General features: G+C 53.2%; 2 protein-coding genes across 2 annotated transcripts; one reads left to right on the top strand and one right to left on the bottom strand.

Annotated features, from left to right (window-relative positions):
* Window positions 1-296: 296 nt before the first annotated feature.
* On the top strand, window positions 297-5,408 carry J4E87_007575 (uncharacterized protein; the record flags this gene model as incomplete). Its single annotated transcript, XM_049379169.1, has 3 exons — window positions 297-480; window positions 529-5,297; window positions 5,358-5,408. The coding sequence occupies 3 exons, from the start codon at window positions 297-299 to the stop codon at window positions 5,406-5,408; spliced, it is 5,004 nt and encodes a 1,667-aa protein (XP_049231080.1).
* Window positions 5,409-10,873: 5,465 nt separating this feature from the next.
* J4E87_007574 (uncharacterized protein) lies at window positions 10,874-13,298 on the bottom strand (the record flags this gene model as incomplete). The annotated part of the gene is made up of 3 exons (XM_049379168.1): window positions 10,874-12,293; window positions 12,425-12,928; window positions 12,976-13,298. The coding sequence occupies 3 exons, from the start codon at window positions 13,296-13,298 to the stop codon at window positions 10,874-10,876; spliced, it is 2,247 nt and encodes a 748-aa protein (XP_049231079.1).
* Between the last annotated feature and the right edge of the window lie 4,194 nt (window positions 13,299-17,492).

Genomic DNA, 17,492 nt, shown 5'->3' with positions numbered 1-17,492 from the left:
ACCAAATACTCATACGCGTAACATGTCGCGGCAAATACGCGACGAATATGGAGGCGGAACGCTTTTACATGGAGCAGGTGTAGGTCCTACGGGTGCGGAGTTGTGGCGGAGGTGAGTCGTGACGGGAAAGCGCGTCGCAGGGTTTACGTCCGTGCGCTTTCGCGTTCTGCGAAAGTCAAGCAAGCAAGCTCTCACTCCATTGTTGAGAAAACAACACCCAAACACACGGAACACGTCCGCCCACCCGCCGCCACTCCCCCGGCGCATAATGCGCACGACGACCTCACGAATCTCCCATGGCTGAAGAAGACAGCCTCGCCGCCCTCCAGGGCCTACACCGCGACTTGTGCGCGCACATCGACCTGCAGCTGCCAGTCCTGGAGCGACTGTTGCTGAACCTAGAGGCGCATCTGGAAGAGCTGAAGACGCTATTGGACAAGAAACCGAAGAACGATGCGAGCAGGCAGGCGCTAAGCTCTGGTATTACATAAACAGAGGTGTAGACAAGGAAGGTGCTAACAGCGCCAGGCAAGATCAACATCGACGACAACGAGTATGAGGTCAACGACGACTTCAAGCAGAAGGCCCTCGAACTCGCCGACGCCCTCAATCTCGACGAGCTCGACGCCGCTGCCCTCTTCCTGGGCGCCGAGAGCGAGGCCCAAGAGCTCGACCGACCCCAGCTCCAGACCGCCGTGATCCGCTTCCACCGACGCCGCGAATATGTTCTGCTCTGCGTGCGCATTCTGATGAAGACTGCGCTGGAAAATGGCGACTCGGAAGTGGAAGGTCTGCCTGTCCTGCAGGAGGCTGCCCAGATGATAGTCGGGGTACATGGCACAACCAATCTGTCGAATGCATACGGCTTCTGGACCAAGTGCTTGACCAGCATGGAGGCGGTCGAGAAGTGGCTGCAGTCCGTCGCCGAGCGTGTTCAGAGCACTCAGGTTGTTGGACAGGTGCCCCTCCCCGGCTTTGTCGAGATTATGGATTACCAGCGCCAGAGTCTCACACGACAGCACGAGAACCTCGCCGCGATATGCACGCATATGATCAAGCCCGGATACGTCAATCTCGACAACTACAAGGCTTTACTCACCCGCGCCAAGTCTCTCGACCGACACGACCTCATCACCATCCACTATGTCCCGATACTCCTGCGTCTCACATCCTGGGTTGCATCCGAGGGCAACAACGTCATGCTAAGGGAAGCGCGCGCTCTTCACGACTGGCTCATGGCTGGACGGGAAAATGACAATTGGGCGCTGAGGAATCTGCATTCGGCGACATTGACTTGGTGGTTGGCGGAGTACAGCGGGCGATACATGGACCCCAACACACAGGACGCTGCTTTGCAGGGCATCAACTTTGAGGAGGAGGCCAACACCCGATCGGAGATCTTCCTGAAAGCACTCGGCGACGGCGCATTCCATTTCATGCTATCGGTCAGTCAGGATGTGCGCCCCACGCGCTGGTACGACCCCCAGAAGACCAGCATGTTGTCGACGCTGCTGCAGGACACCGCGGTTCTGAGCAGAGATTCGCCACAGCCAGAGGACTTCTTCAAGGAGCTTCTCATGGAGCAACTGCAGACATTTGTGGACTCGTTCATTACTCACATGCCAGACACTCTACGTAAACTCAAAGCCGAAGAGGACGACCAGCGACGACAATTACAACTCCACTTCCAGCGCTCGACTGGAGAATATCCGCTCCACCTCGAACGATTCATGGTCATTGTCGCATACGCCTTCGATGGGTTTCCAGACGCAGCGGAAGACTTCTGGAGCGACAAAGAGAGCAATCTCTACGGATTCCTGCAATGGGCAGCCAAGCGCCAACCCACTCCCCGGATAGCTATGTTCTGCGAGATGTTACGGGCCATTGGTTCTGGAGAGGCAAATGCCGAAGCGGCGCATCGCTTCCTGCTTGAAGAGGGAGCATCTGCTTCAGGAAAGATCCGACGGACGAGTTCGCTCAGCTACACGACGATTTTCAATGAGCTGCGCGAGTTCGAGAACGACATTCACGAGCCGAAGAAGCCTATCCAAAGCGGCGTCTACGCCCAGACCATGAACCCAATCGACCAGATCGTGGAACCAGAGAGCGCAACTATGCTGGAAAGCTACTTAAGACTCATTGCACACATCTGCCGACAAAGTTCTTCTGCGCGGATGTGGATCCTGGATCTCAAAGAGTATTCATTTGCTGGCATCTGCTTTGGTCTGTGCACCGACAAAGTTGAGAGCGGGCTTCGAGCAGCCGCTTATGACGCTCTGTCGGCTCTACTTGTGGGCAAGGACTTCACCCGTGCAGATGCCATGTGGAGTCTCTTGGATGAATGGACGGTCAATGGCTTCTATACTGGATCTAGGCAGAACAACGCCTTGGGTGCTACACCCAGAGATGACTTGTGGCCAACGCTCGCCGACGGATACGACGAGTCCATCGCCCTGGTTCGTTTCCTCCACTCGCTCGTGGAGCCGTATCCTGAGAACGAAGGCCTGAACGACAGTCTACCATTCCCGGAGGGCCTGGGTTCGTCGCGCAGGATGCCGGGTATTGAAAGCTACATTGACTTCGTCATGCAGCAGGTGTTTGCAGAACGTTCCCTGGACGTGCTTGATCCGCTACAACGTAGCGTCATGCAATGGACATGCTTGCGCTTCATGGTCACATGTCTTTCCACCTTCAATGAGAATCTCGTCGTGTTCGCGAACAAGTCTAGCATACCTGTTGATTCGGTCATCGACCCTACGTCGCTTGCTGTGTACGTTGCGCTTCACCCATTTGCACGCGTCATGGAATGGCTCTTCAACGACAAGGTTCTAAAGGCTCTTTTCGTTGCATCGCATCACGACGTGACCGAGGTCGACGCTGCTCCATCCGACTCTCCATTGATCCAGTCCCTGATGCTTAGCATCGAGGTGATGGATCTTGTGATGAAGCTCCAGGCGACGTACCTAGATATCGTCAAGCCAGTTCTCAAGCAACAAACGTCGTTCCAACACTCTCCCGTGTCGAATCTGTCGCTTGCATCTTTCGAGGATGCGATCTTAAACAACTTGCAGGTTATCGTCGACCTGGGACTCTACTGTGGTACCGGCCACGAAGCCTTGACCATTGCCTCTCTACAACTGCTAGAGAAGATGGCTTCTTCGCGCAAACTTGCAGTCTCGCCTGCGGGCTTCGGACAACGATCAGGGCGCAGTAAGATTGTCGGCATATTGGAGAAGGACAACGAAGCCGAGCGCATCGGTCGGTCGCTCTCAGGTCTGATGCGTTTCAGTGCCGAAGAGCTCGAAGCTGGCGAGGATGCTTCCGGATATGTTGTCAAGCTCCGCGTATTGGACTTCTTGAATAGTTGTCTAGCGGCCGTGTCCCTCCGGCCAACCATAGCGCACATCCTTCTCGGCTTCTCATGTGGACCCAACACTGTCCGCGTTGGAGAGAACAGCCTCTGGTCAAACGGACAAGCCTTGTTCCACAGCATACTCCTCCTTGGGGTTCAGTATCCTGACAATGACGGCGAACAGTTCATAGCTTGGCGGTCTGCTCTTAAGACCCGATGCTGGGATGTCTTGCAGAAGCTCTGGCGGTCGCCGCTGACGAGCGCGCTTGTGATGGAAGAGCTCCGTGACAACGAGCTGCTCTTTGTGGAGGCCCCCCAACTAACTCCCATTACCCTTGATATACCCTGGGACGGAATGTCACTTGCGCAAGGTCTCGAGGTCACGCCTAACGATTACTCTCCATTCTTCTCAGGACCACCAGCACTCGCCCTACAGAGCTTCCTTCAAAGACGCGCTGCGTTCCTCGACTATGAGTCAAGAGAGCTGCGCTTGACAGTGAAAGAGAGCATGCCGACCATGAAGTCTAGGATTCAATCTGTCCTTCTTGGTACCACGATCCGGCCTGGAGAGGACGCAATGCCAAACCCGAACATTTTTGACCTATTTGATTTCATCGAGTTGACTTATCCTGAGCGCGCTCTGCCTGATCAACACAAGTTCTTCGAAGGTGTCAGCCTGACCTCATGTCAAGAAGAAAAAGAGGGTAGCACTCTCTACTCTTTGCCACTGCTGGAACAAGTCATTCGTCTCAAGATGAAGTATTGGCGGAAGGAAGGCATACTGAATGATCAAGAGCAAGAAGAACAACTCGTTGAACAGGCGGAACTGCTCATGGCTATATTCGTGGACTGGAACCGTCGCACACAACTTCTCCGCTATCACAAGGACATTCTGCAGTCGTGGGTCCAAGTCGTCATGGTTGCGGTACACAGCTGCGACTTCGAGAATGGCGCGCGGAGTTCCTTCATCATGCAGACACTGCAAGTTATTTTGCCCAAGCTTGAGCAGTCGTATTCCTCCGATATCTTCACCGCTCTCCAACTTGCCAGCCTAGCAGAGGCTCTTATTCAAAAGGTCGACTTTGAGTCAACTGCATTTGACAAGACAGGAGACTTCGCGAACGACCGCCTCTCCCAACTGTTCCGCGCGGCGCTCATCGGCATATACAGCCCCGTATCCACCGCCGAGCTACGAGAGTACTGCTACCAGATCTGCTTCCGCTACATCCACGGTACTTTCAACAAAGCAACGCCCAACTCCCTTCTCGGCCGCCACACCCTCAGCGCCATCAAGAACTGCGGCACCAACATGCTTGAAGTAATTTGCGACGACGCCTACAGCGGCCAAGGCACCTGCAAGGTCTCCGCGCTCCTCCTTCTCAACGCCTTTGTCTCAGCCGCAACACGCCAATCCTCAAAATACATCCTCGACAGCTTCGTCTCGCTCAACTTCGTTGGCGTCCTCGTCGACAACATCAAGCACATACCCGAAGAACTCTCCGCCGCCGCCGCACCGCTCGTCCCCGTCCTCCTCTCCTACTACGACGCCAGTCTCGCTCTCCTCCTCCGCGTATGCCAGTCCCGGCTCGGCGCCGCCCATGTTCTGAACGCCGGTCTCTTCCCCGCTATCCGCGACTCGCAGCTCTTCTCCGTAGACCCGGATATCGGCCTTGAATTTGACGATCCCAACGCGCTGCGCAAGTACTACGAGCTCATGCTCGCTGTGCTGCGTGTTATCAACGCTGCGGTCATTGCGCGGGGCAGGCAAAATGATCAAACGGTGTTCCAGGCGAGGGAGTTCTTGAAGGATAACAGGCATAGTATGGTTAGCATTTTCAAGAGGAGTGTCAATGTGGGAGTGGGCATGGGCGAGGAACTGCAGCAGGATATTGTGGATTTGGTGGATTGTTGGACGGTTTTGGTGGATGTTACGGGGTTCTTGCAGGTAAGTTGTCGAAATCTTCATGGAAAGGAAAGAGAGAATATTGCGCTAACGTCTTTGCAGTATGAGGATCAGTCGAGTGCGAAGAAGGTTAGGGTGAATATGTTCTCTTGATGAACATCATGCTTGGATGGGGTGTGTGTAGGTTAGAAGAAGGAAGTGGTTTCTTTCAGCGCATACCAAAAGCGTTGGAGCATGTAATTGGTAGAGCTAACGTGTTTGGCCTTGAGTGGCTTCGCAATCATGTACTTAAGCTATCTTCGCAAAGTTCGGATCGTACTAATTCGTGATGTTCGACAATACTCGTTTTCATGAGTGGTACCTAACGACCTCATCCAAACAATCGTCGTTTCTTGCCTCACATGATTGCGTATTGCCATCGAAGCTCATGCCAAGGAGGCAATGGCGCTTCAGTTTGGAACTCGCGTGGAGAATGTCCCGGCCATGAAAGTTTCCATTCCTCTGAACTCCACCCACGACGCATACGTGCCATCTCTTCAGCGTCGTGAGGCTGACCTGGATCGAAATTGCAGCGTATAAGCGGGCTGTCCATGGAAAGCGACCGAACAATGTCTGCCAGTCCTTCATACATATAACCAGTGCGGAGCCTGCGGGCAAGCCAGGTTGGCGTGGGGAGAGAGCCGGCAGCGTAGGCAAGATCGAGTGCGTCCTGGAAAGCCACATCTCGCTGCACCACTTGGAATGGCATAGCCGTATAGTCGGGAGTTGGGTTGCCATCGAGTACGAGCGTGAAGCTGCCGTTTGGCATGCCAAGAGATGGCAAAGCTGAGGCTTCCTTCAACCATTTACCCACCGCACGCGTAATGTCTTCAGCCTGTAAACGATCATGACTCAGACTCGAAGAGTCCAGGCCTTCCTGATTGACATAGGTATAGTCCATCCGCTTCACCTGGGAAATGGGGAAAACGCACTTCCAAAGACTGGCGAAACGCTGAACTCTGATCTTTGGATTTTGACGACATATCGGAATCAACCCCCGCGCATGACATTCCGGGAATGCGACACCTTCGTGATTCTCACGAAGTGAGATAGTCCTAACGGCTGCCAAGTCTGCTTCAGAGAGTCCCTGGAGAAAGTGCAGTGCCAGACAAGCTGCAGAATACGTGTACTTGGTCCGTGAAAAATAGTAAGGGTTCCTGGGTTCGACTTGCGCGATGGCTGCTAGATCGTCACGTTCGGCCTTGCTCGTTATGCGCCAGGGTATTGGGTCCGATTCGACAAGCTTTAGCATCTGTTCGCGAGTAGCTGGGATCCATGGTACAGGCGACGTCGTGTCCTGATACCTCGTTCTGGCGTCTTCCAGCAAATCCGCATCGAGGTCTTGGTGCTTCACAACCTGACGCAACACATCATTGATGCAGTCACGCCATATCGAAGGCGCCTCGCCGCAGCACTGGTCCTGCTTGGTCATGGCCCGGAGCTCACGTTGAGATAATGTATCCCAGCCGCCGAGAACTGGCGAAAATTGTGGATAGGCGTCCGCCACGATTTTGGTCATCGCGGAGGTGAATAGTCGCGGAGTAAAGATCTTTGTCACATCTTTCTTCCGACACGCAATGTTGTAATTGATGATCTCAGACATCCCCGCGTCTTCTCGTAGAGCTTCTGAAAAAGAAGTCTCGAAGGTGAGGGTATTGGATCGTAATGCAGCGCCCTTGAGCTCCGATGCGAGTTGCCGGCAGGCAAGACCTAATGACAAGGCACATGACGAGCCGTCCGCTGGCGCGAGTTTGCCCGTTTCAGGGTTGTAGATATAACCGCCGTCTACCCAGACGTAGTATTCGTATATGAGGTCGCGTAGTTCTCGCGGTAGACGGAGAAGGGCGGGCACCGGGGTGCGTGAGGTGTCCTCGGTGGACGCGATCGCATTCGGAGGGCTAGCAGAGGAAGGTTCGATACATGGTTGTGGTGCCATCGTCGAGCTTGGCTGAGGCAGGCGGAATAGGAGGTCGATACATGCGTCGAGTAAGAGGGCGACAGCCGCTTATAAAGATCGCGTTCGAAAGACGCGTACTGTGTCTTGATAGCATAATTGCGCGCGCAGCGTTAGCCACCCAAGGCAGCAGTACCACGAACGTTGACGGCGGCCATTGAACCGCCGTTACTAGACGGCCAATCCATTGGAGTATCCAGTAATGTTATTGCGACAGTCCACTTAGGGCTCCAATACGTAGGCGAGAAGAAGGCATTCTGGGCTTTCGGAACAGTTGGATGAGAGTGCAATGCATTGATTCAGACACCCTGACAATGCCCGATGATAATCGTGGATGACGTCTTCCCGCCCACTAGCCCCGAATCGGCAACGCTTGTTGCGGCACCGGCTGGAGGCCTCAGGGAGGTGCTTGGAGAGTACCAGACAGACAATTATACGACGCGTCTTGCAGTACTCAGCTCGCCTGCTGCCTGCGCGAAAGGACACATTCAGATCGGTACACGCATCATTCGCGACGAACAAGGCTACCACATGCATCATCGACGCGACGCATGTAGCCAGTTGAGCCACCATCCACGAATTGCGCTTCCGGCCTCTACGAAGAAGCTCGTTTCTCACGAGTCACACCCGGCATCTGAGGTCTGCTCGGAATACACATACAACGCGCTGTTCTATAAGTTTTTTGCAGAACGTAACGTATACCATCAGGGCGAGGGCGTAGGATGATTGACGGCACAATGAGAGGAGTGAACTTCCTCGACCATGCAGCCCCTGCGAACGAGCTGACGGGAACATATTAACGCACACATGCAACCTGAGACATTAACATGATAGATAGCCGTATATATTGTTATCCAAAAACGAATCAGCTCGCCGCCGTTCGCGCACTGATCGTCGTCGCACCTCGTCGCACCTCGTCGCACTCCCTTCATCCGCATCGATCTCGCGCCGACCTGTCTCGACGTGACCGGTAGGATACCTGACGCGACCATATACTCGTCCTCGTGATCTTGGGCCGGATTCCGTCGGCGCCATGGCTGCGCGTCACGGGAGAAGTCGTCGGTCGCGCGGAGACCACAAAGTGTGGTAACACACATACACCAGGAGGTGAAGATGGTGGCAGTGCGCTGCCAAGCGATGCTTTGTCGTCAAGATGTCGTTCTCGTGGCTACTGTCATCGGCACATATGTCACAGTAGAGGGAGGAAATGCACAAGGTGTGGCAGAAACTTCAGTATAATTGGACGATATACGGTTTTGCCATCAACATCTCTTCCAGCCTGTGCGCCTTCGCTCCACCGACCATGTAGACTTCCACCGCGACGTCTTTGTCCGAAGTTCCATGAGATATCCACCGCGACGCCTTTCTCGATATCCATTCCGCATCGACTTCCATGCTGACTGTTTCCTCTCTTTCCAATGCCAATAGCTCTTTTCCATGGTCATGCTTCCTGGCCATATCAGGATATCAACCCATGTTCCTCATGGGGGGTTAGATTTCCGGCTGTGTTCCTTTAGTCCTTTAGTCCTGGCTGGCGCACAGTGACAGGGTCGTGGTTTCGTGGTAGTAGGGTTCGTGGTAGGAGGGCTCGTGGTGGGAGGGTTCATGGTAGGAGGGTTCGTGGTAGGAGGGCTCGTGGTAGGAGGGTTCGTGGTGGGAGGGTTCGTGGTAGAAGGGCGTGTTCGGGTAGAGGGGTGGTGTGGTGATCGCGGGGTCGTCGTATGAGGAAGGTATCGCTCGTACAGTGGGAAAGCGTGATCGTTGGGGCTGCCGGCGAGCCTGTATGCCGTGGCTGAAGAAGCGGTGGTTGGTTGTGGTGGAGATCAGCAAGGATGCCGAGGCCGTCGAGCGTGTCGAAGACGCCCGAAATCTTGGACCGTGGATATGGCCGTCTAATATTTACTTATGACTACACCACTTGTGAGAAGTAAGTGCAGCGAGCTCATGTCCAGGGAGTGATGATGTGGTACCTTCGTGCGGTGGGTGGCACCAGGAGTGAACAAAAGATTCGTGCTCGGTCAACCTCATTCACACGCAATGTGTGGTGAGGCCCGGGATTGACACCACCCGAATCTCTGCCAGCCCTGCTGCCTGGAATGTGAGCGAGGAAGCATCACTCCGCACCACTGCAAGCTGAGATCCAGAGCTGCCCTGGGTAGGAAGCCCCATTCCATTCCCAGGTGAATGCCTGGTGAGCGTCAGCGGGATGTCGCCATGATAGACCCACCTAACGAAACATGGAAGGAAGCTGGCCGATGTGTTAGCTGAAGAAAGTAGGCATACACCAATCTGTATTGCTTACCTGAGGCTGACGGAGATCTTGCGCATGCTCACGTAACGGCTCAGAACCACCACGATCGTTCGAAGTATTGTAGATAACCGAATTCGATTTGAAACTTGACGGAGTAAGCTCTTGTCGCGTTGATTTGGGCCCCTGGTGGGCAATCGATAGGATGCATGGGCCAGGAAAAACGTACCTAGATAAATGAGCCACTGAGCCAACATACAAAAAAGCAGATTACAAGTCGAGAACAATGAAATAAAAACTCGAAAGAAGATCTGGGTCTCTGGTAAGCGATGAACAGGCCGAGCCGGCTGAGAAAAACGTACTTGGAGAAATGCGCTGTTGAGCAAATGTATAGAAAAGCAAATTACAGGTCCTGAACATTGAAACGAAAACGCGCCCGAAGATCTGGGTCTCTTGTGAGCAATGTGGGCGTCGAAGTGGCCGAGGAAACGTACTGAGATAATCGAGTAGTCGAAAAGATGGATAAAACCCAGACCACAAGTCCTGACAAAAGAGATAAGAACGCGCGCGCAGAGTACACCGAAAGAGAAGAAACCCCAGATTGAAAGGAATGAGTTGAGCAACAACAACGACGAAGCCGACGAGAAGGAAGCTTTCCGAGGTAACCGGTATTCGGGGTCATGCATGTGGCAGCTAAACTGCCGGTACCGACACAAGGAAACAAGGGTACGAGAACCAGATCGATGATAACCAGATTGTCGATCTCTTCATGTCGGTTTCCGCATGTCTTTCAATTGAAGCAAGGCGCAGGTACCAGAACATCCATCGTAGTCGAGTTGGACGAGCCAAAACGAGCGACGATGAAGTAGGGTCACACAGCGCGGCATCCAATTGAGGGGGTCGACATGCGGAACCGGAATGAAGAAACCGGCACAAGGAAACCATGATGCAGGAACTGGGCCAATGCAACCAGATTGAAGGGACCGACATAAGCGAACCAAGATACACGAACCAGAATAAGGATTGCCAGGTGAAAGAAACCGAGACGAGGGAAACGAAACGAAGTGTTGGAATGCGAAAACCGCGCGCAAGATGAGGCGACGAAGGAAAGAAAGTAAACGAAATAAACCAAGTGACCAAAAGCGAAAACATGCAATAAAGAGAGGAAAAGAGGCAACGCGACCAAAGAGATCGAGAGGAAGGAAGAAAAACCTTGACAGCAAAACGCGCAACCGAGAATTGAGATGAAAGCGTGAGGACGACGAAACGAAGACACCAAAGTAAAGACCCAAAGTGAACGACTGGAAAGTAAAAACACCAAAGTAAGAACAACAAAGTAAAGACAACAAAGTAAAAACACCGAGTTGGCGGATGAACTCAGTCGTCGTCGGGGTAGAGATCGTCGAAGAACTCCGTCTCTTCAACCTCGCTCTCACTCATCGATGCGTCGGTAAGCTCAGCGGTGAGGTCAATCGTCTCTACGCCATTGCCGAAAGCAGACGATGCGGCGCATACAAGTTGGCTCTCTTCCGGGGTAGCAGGAACTACTACGGTACTGGCGCGGCCGCTCTTGTTCTCGAAAGGATTGGCGAGGTTGCGCTTCTTCGAGACATCTGGCGCGAATGGAGAATCGTCGGGTGTCATCGGTATCTCAATGTTGGAGGGCTCTTTCTTGATCACCGTTGCCGTTGCGGGCCGCGGGCCACGGCCGGGTCGAATTCGCACACGTCGAGCTGGGGGCTCTTGGTCGGATAAGTGCTCAGCGGCGGTGTCGCCAGCAGCTGCATCGGTGGCTTCTGCGACGCGAGATTGCTTTGCTTTCGCATCTACGCGCTTCCGCTTCTGGCCTGTTGGTGTTTGCTCCGGTGTGTTGGCAGTTGAATCGGTCGGCTCACGGTCTTCAACTGATGGAAGAGGGGCCTTCTTCGAGTTTTTCGTCTTCTTCTCTGGTGCAGCCGGTTTCGGCTTCTCCGGTTGGGTTGCCTTCTCCTTCCCTTTCGGCGTCGCTGTCTTCTTCGCCGCTTGGGTTGACTTCTCCGTTGATTTCGGCGCCGACTTCTTCTTCTCCTTCGTCGGTTCGTCGCTGTATGGCTTGAGGACGTCTAGCATGCTACGAGTCGGTGAGATCTGGCTGGAGGAGGCGACGCTTTGGCTGGAAGGAAGCGTGGACTGAGTGTGGAATGTGGAGTTGCTGGAGCGGACGGTAGATTGGCTTGTCTCTTCATGATCCAATGAAAGTTCAGCGAAACTCCCGAAAGTATCGTCGGACGAGCTGTATCCATAGTCTTCGTCATCGACAACAATTGGTGCTGACTCGGACGATCCCGCCTTGGCCTTTCCTTTGTCTTTGTCGCCGGGCTGCGTTGTATCCTCAGGATTGACAAAGTCCATCTCGTCCATCGGCAACAGCTTGTCTTCGACCGAGGTCATGTTGTTACCATTGTTGGTGGCGTTTCCCTTCGGTCGGCCGGGTCCACGCTTGGCCTGCATTCCCGTGTCGCTTGGATGATCGAAAGGTATAATCGGATTTAGCGGTATGTTTCGACCTCTCGCCCACTGTGGTCCACATGCCAAAAATGTCTTGCATTTGATTCGGTGGAGCTTGACTGCAGCATTCTGGCAAGCCTGCGACTCGGTGTTGTGATTCCTCGGGAAGACTCCTTCTCGTAGGCAGTTCAAGCATTCTTGCCCAGACGGATCGTTTTTGAAGTGGCAGACACCGGCGTGTATTCTGGCACAAAAGAGACATTTGAACTTGTCGGTGTTCGCCAGCCCATCACGAGGGTACTCAGGACAGCTTTTGTCCATCGCCATGTGCTCTGGACGCCCACACCTTCGACAAAAAAGAGGTATGGCTCTCTTCTCGAATGGTCTAGATGCAGCACGTTAGTACGAGTCTTTTGATTCGGCTCAGAATGTTTGACTTACACTGCTCTATTGGGCGAACCGTCAATGTAGAAGACGGAAGTGCATGCCTTTTCCGCTTCATTCGGGTTGTCAAAGCCCAACAAGAGTCTGCCACACTTGAAGTCGATCTCGGAAATCTTGAGCCCAGTCTGTGAGTTCCACTCCGTGACCCGATCTTTGAAGCTCTTCGTCTCCACCTTGTTCAGGTCAAGGAGATGAAAGTCGTGGACCCAGTACTTCTCCGTCATGAGGTGTGCTCGATTCGAAAGCTTCAGCAATTTCATGGTGTAGATGGACATTTCTTTCCTAGTCAGCTGGACGAAAGATTGTTGGGTGTCGAGGTAGAGGAGGAGCTCAAGTCGGTCGGATAAAGCAGCATGCGGGTTGGTGCCTTTGGTTTTGTCCTGTATCTTATAGCCGACGATGTGATTGTACGGCTTGCCGGCCTTCTTGAAGATACCAAGGAGGGCCTCGGGTTTCATGTTCCTGAGTGACGTGACATCGTTCATAGTCAGTCCTTTGTACCTACGGCCGGTTAGTTCGTGTTGAAGCAGGGGTAGAGGTAGTTGTACCTGAGAGTTGGTATGAAGTTGGTGAGTGGCTCAACCGTGCGGAAGTTGTCTGGCTTAACAGCCTTTGCGAGCTCTTGGACAGTCTCCATAAGGCTCGTCATGGTCGTGGACATCTCTTCGAAACTCTTCGTCAACGAAGCCAAACGCTGGGCAACAGCAGCTTCAACGAGCCGTGGTAGATTCGCTTCAAGTGTCTCGACGATGGTGGTGATGACCTTGTTGACGGGCTGTTGTTTCGCTTTGAGACTGGTCTGTGCTGATAGTTCAGCTGCTGGCTCGCAAGTACCAGGCTGAGCCACCATTGCAGCGGAGAACTTCGACATGATTGTTCAAGGTATGAAGACAATGTGGTGGCAAAGATGGCCGGCGGTGCAAGATAGTATTCAAGACAGTGATGGAAGTCGGAGCTGGAGGCAGATATGAGAGTATGGAAAATGATGAATTGGAAGTTGAAGTTGACGTCCTCGAGCCTCTATATACCTAGTAGAAGACAGTCTCACGTGCTGAACGTGTCGAAAGCGCGACAAGTCCATCGAGAGATCGCGCGCACCATCGGTTCCGCATACACTACCATCACTGATTCATCGATAACCGTTTGCGGGTTCGTGTAGTCATTCGGAGTAAATTGGAGTAAATTGGAGTTCACTATAGTTGTTTAGAGTCGTTGGGGAAAGATACCTACTGCGCTTCCGAACGATACGCGACAAAGCTTAACGTGAGGTTACGATTTAACCGTAGTCGGAGCTACCGGTAGCAGGGGCAGGCTTGATGAACGTACCGAGTGTGGGGTAAGCGTGTATGCAAACGACGACTAGGTTCCCTTGATTGTTCGATCAAGCCGCGGGCTGCCTCTACTGCTAGCGTTCCTGCATGCCTTAGGTGCGCTAGGAGCTGATGTGCTTCGACGTTGCAAACTGTAATCGCACCGGCAATTGGCTGTCGGCGGCCTCGTAAGCCATTTGCATGTGCCCGATCGAGATCGCATCTGGGAAGGGCCTAGCGTGCCCGCCGCGCACGCATGCGTCCGCAGCTGTCAACCCCACCGGCTGGAAGTAAGGAACGCGTTCCGTGCCGAGCCCACCGACTAACGACCCTATCGCTTCTACAAGGACTCTCACGCCACAACGACGAGACTCCGCGATCTCATGACCTCGCGTGCAAGCGGCTGCGACGCATCTGCCTCGCCGATCTACGACGGCCTTCTCCGGAACCTATCGCCAGCACACGGAGTCGTCGCCGTCATCTCATCGTGCCACCATACGGGTGCCCAAAGTTGTGGGGGCTCACGGCGATGTATGCAAGGATTATGCGATGTTTCGGTTCCATGCGCCGTCCTAAAACTCGACGGGAACGCTAGTCTTGCAGACAAAGTGTCAGTGTCCTCAGTAGGCGATACGAAGAAGAAAGTTTCACTTCGCTCGACACCAGCACGTCAGAGGCTATGGATCCTGCGTGAGAAATCTCGATGCATGTCCACGCGGTCTAGCACCTACGTGCGCAGCAGCCATTCACGTCGCAGAAGTCCTCACTCCCCATGATTATCAAGCCGATGACCAGTCCTTCGACTCAAGAATATCCACTTATGATAAGGTTGAACCGAGAATCCCGCATCAACAAGATTTCGTTAGAGGCTTGCCAACGGCTACGAAACTATCGTATGCATCCACATCTATTCCATGTGGGTCGAAGTAGTGTGGCCGGGTAAGGGCATGAAGGTGTAAGATGCACGGAGTCACAAGATGGTTGCAGCAGGCTCGGCAACTTCAACGACCATTCAGCATACCGTGGCGTAACCCCGTGGTTGCGGCATCAGCATCCGGAAGCCCTTCAGGTTGTTGAGATGCCCTAGTCACTGTAACCTGACAAGCCCTTGGTATCTTCGGTCGACCCGAGGGGTGTCTCGATAGCCCAAAAAGCTACGAAGAAGGTTCACGGTAATCAGTATGCACGCTATCGTATCGTTCGACCTGTAGTCGCAAGCTTCCACGGAGGAATGGCGTCTCGTCTGTCCTTAGACACCGAGCCTGCATCCAGCATCCTCGATCGATAGGCTGTGAATCTTATCGAGACATCGGCCATGGTCAAACACCAGCCGAAGAGAAGCCACGCCTTTGCACTGAAGCTCGCATCATCAGCCCGTGATCCGTGAGTTTATCCGAGCCACTAGAGGCTGTGCTTGCGCGTCCTCTGGTAGGAACGTTGATGTCGTAATGAGTCGGGGGCCTTCTCCAAGAAGACTTTCAAATGAGATGTACCACATGCAGTCATGACGTCTTGGGGTGTGTGTATGTCAGCGTTACTGGACTATAGAAACATATATATATATCACCCTAATCGCCTGCTCAATACTCCGAGTCTCTCATCAGTCTTTCATCAGTCTTTCATCAGTCTCTCAAATCCGTTGCGATAACGATCTCGCTCGCATACTTGTACAAGGACATCATTACCTTATTCTCTTCGTCACTATCATCCTATTCATCGTCGCTTACAACTTCGGTGAGGGTCCACTAGCTCATTAGTTCCGCAATCGCAATGGAAGTTGCCAGTGAAGCCCTCATGAGCAGCGCAGGAGGGAAGAAGAACGAGACCTTAGGTACTACCAAGAAGAAGGCCGCTCAGCGGGTATGTCTGTTATCCGAGTTCTTTTTGACGATTCTGACGAGGCTTCTCTTCACAGCGGAGACGCAAACTCTCAAGCGTAAGTCCAATACTCAATTGGCCATGAATCCTTCTAACATATCGAGTAGATCACATGGCCTTCAAAAGCTCCTGGTGGAGAGAAGAGACGCACCATCGCCCAGATCGAACTAGAAGAAGGCTTAGCCATTCGCGTCTTGGATGATGGCCAGTGTATCGTTTGGTCGGTCAATACCAAGCAGGCACCAGCAAGACTCACAGCCATTCTACGCCACGTCTCGACTCAAGTTCGACCCCCGGATATCATCGCTATCCAAGATCCCCCGCCAAAATTTGCTTACAAGAGCTTGGGGTCATATGGTCACTGGTATCGTGCGGCCGACGACGAAGAAGGCAATGCCCAAGAACTCACCAGGGACAACGACCCGAGCACCTTCCCCTACCGCATTCCGTACAGCCGCAAACCGCAAAAGGAGAAAGAGGTCAAGGACCTTTGCAAGGTCGCTTTCTTGATACACAACTCATTGGAGGGCTGCCGCGTCACCGAGCCCCATGGAGCCAACCGCGGTCTTGTGGCCACTCTACACGTTCCGCTGGCAGACGGCTACGCTATCGCCTTCCACAACTTCTACAACCACGAGAAGCGAGGAGACATGGCCCAACTAGGTTCTCTAGTACGCGATGCGGCGAAAGCTCACATACTATTAGGAGACTTCAATCTTCACCATCCATTGTGGGCTGGCGACAACTTTCCTAAATCGAGGATTGAGCCAGCGGCCAGGCGACTTGTCGAAGAGATGGAAAACGCCCACATGAGGTGTCTCAACAGGAAGGGTGATCCAACGTATCGACGTTCCTCGCAAACGGACGACAAGTTTACTAGTGTAGTTGATCTGGTCTTTATCAAGCATGTTCTTGCTGATAACGACCAGGTCAACTACATGTTGCTCAAGAACGTTTCAGGATACGGAACAGATCACACACCGTGTTCAGTCGCTATCAATCTCGACATGAAGCGTAAGTCTGGACTGCGGTACTTGTGGAGCCAGACACCACAAGACAACTTCGAAAACCAAGTGGATACAGCAATGAAGTGTACTCAACAGCGCGAGCTCTGTGACGAGACCGCGATAGCCGGAGCCTTGAATGACCTCATCTCCGTCGGTCTTGAACCGGCTATTAGAAATCTCGTCCCCGTCCTTCGAATCTACGAGCCAATGCCCACACCCCAACCCCACGAGAACACTGACGGGGTTTCCCGTACTCGAAGGTGGCATCGCGCAGTCGACACTATGGCTTCTGGCCGTCGAGGTGTCTTCCATCTGGCGCAGCGTGCGCACAAATGGAGTGTTCCAAGGCCAATGGCATATACACCAGACTTCAAAGTTGGTACCAACACATACGAAACCAATGACGAGAAGGCCAACTGTTATGTACATGCTACGTGGACCGAGAGCAGAAGAAAGGGCCCGCCTTTGAACTCCACTTGCGGTTCAGACGAACCCTTCGACTTCGTAAGTTTTCGCGGAAAGAGTCCGTTAGCAAGGCTGATGAACAGAATACAGGATATCCCTACTTCCGAACCGGAATTCCCTCTACCTTTTCTCGACCCGGGCAGACCTCAGCACACTTCCCAGGACCGTATTACGTTTGATGAGCTTATGAAGATCTTGAAAGAGTTGCCCTCCCACAAAGCTTTTGGAGTTGACGGTATCGCCTACGAGGCTCTCAAGATGAGTCGAAAGGTCATTGCGCCCTATCTGCTGCGCATTTTCAACGCCTGCTTCCAACTGCGTCTCCATCCCGACCACTTCAAAGATACCATTACGATCATTATAAAGAAGCCCACCAAGCCTGCTGACCGACCCAACTCTTACCGG

The sequence above is a fragment of the Alternaria ethzedia genome (genome assembly GCF_023757985.1).
Source record: "Alternaria ethzedia strain BMP 0044 chromosome Unknown scaffold_21, whole genome shotgun sequence".
Lineage (NCBI taxonomy): Eukaryota > Fungi > Ascomycota > Dothideomycetes > Pleosporales > Pleosporaceae > Alternaria > Alternaria ethzedia.
Note: the sequence above shows the minus strand (reverse complement) of the source record. Positions and strands in the feature narration are given on the sequence as shown.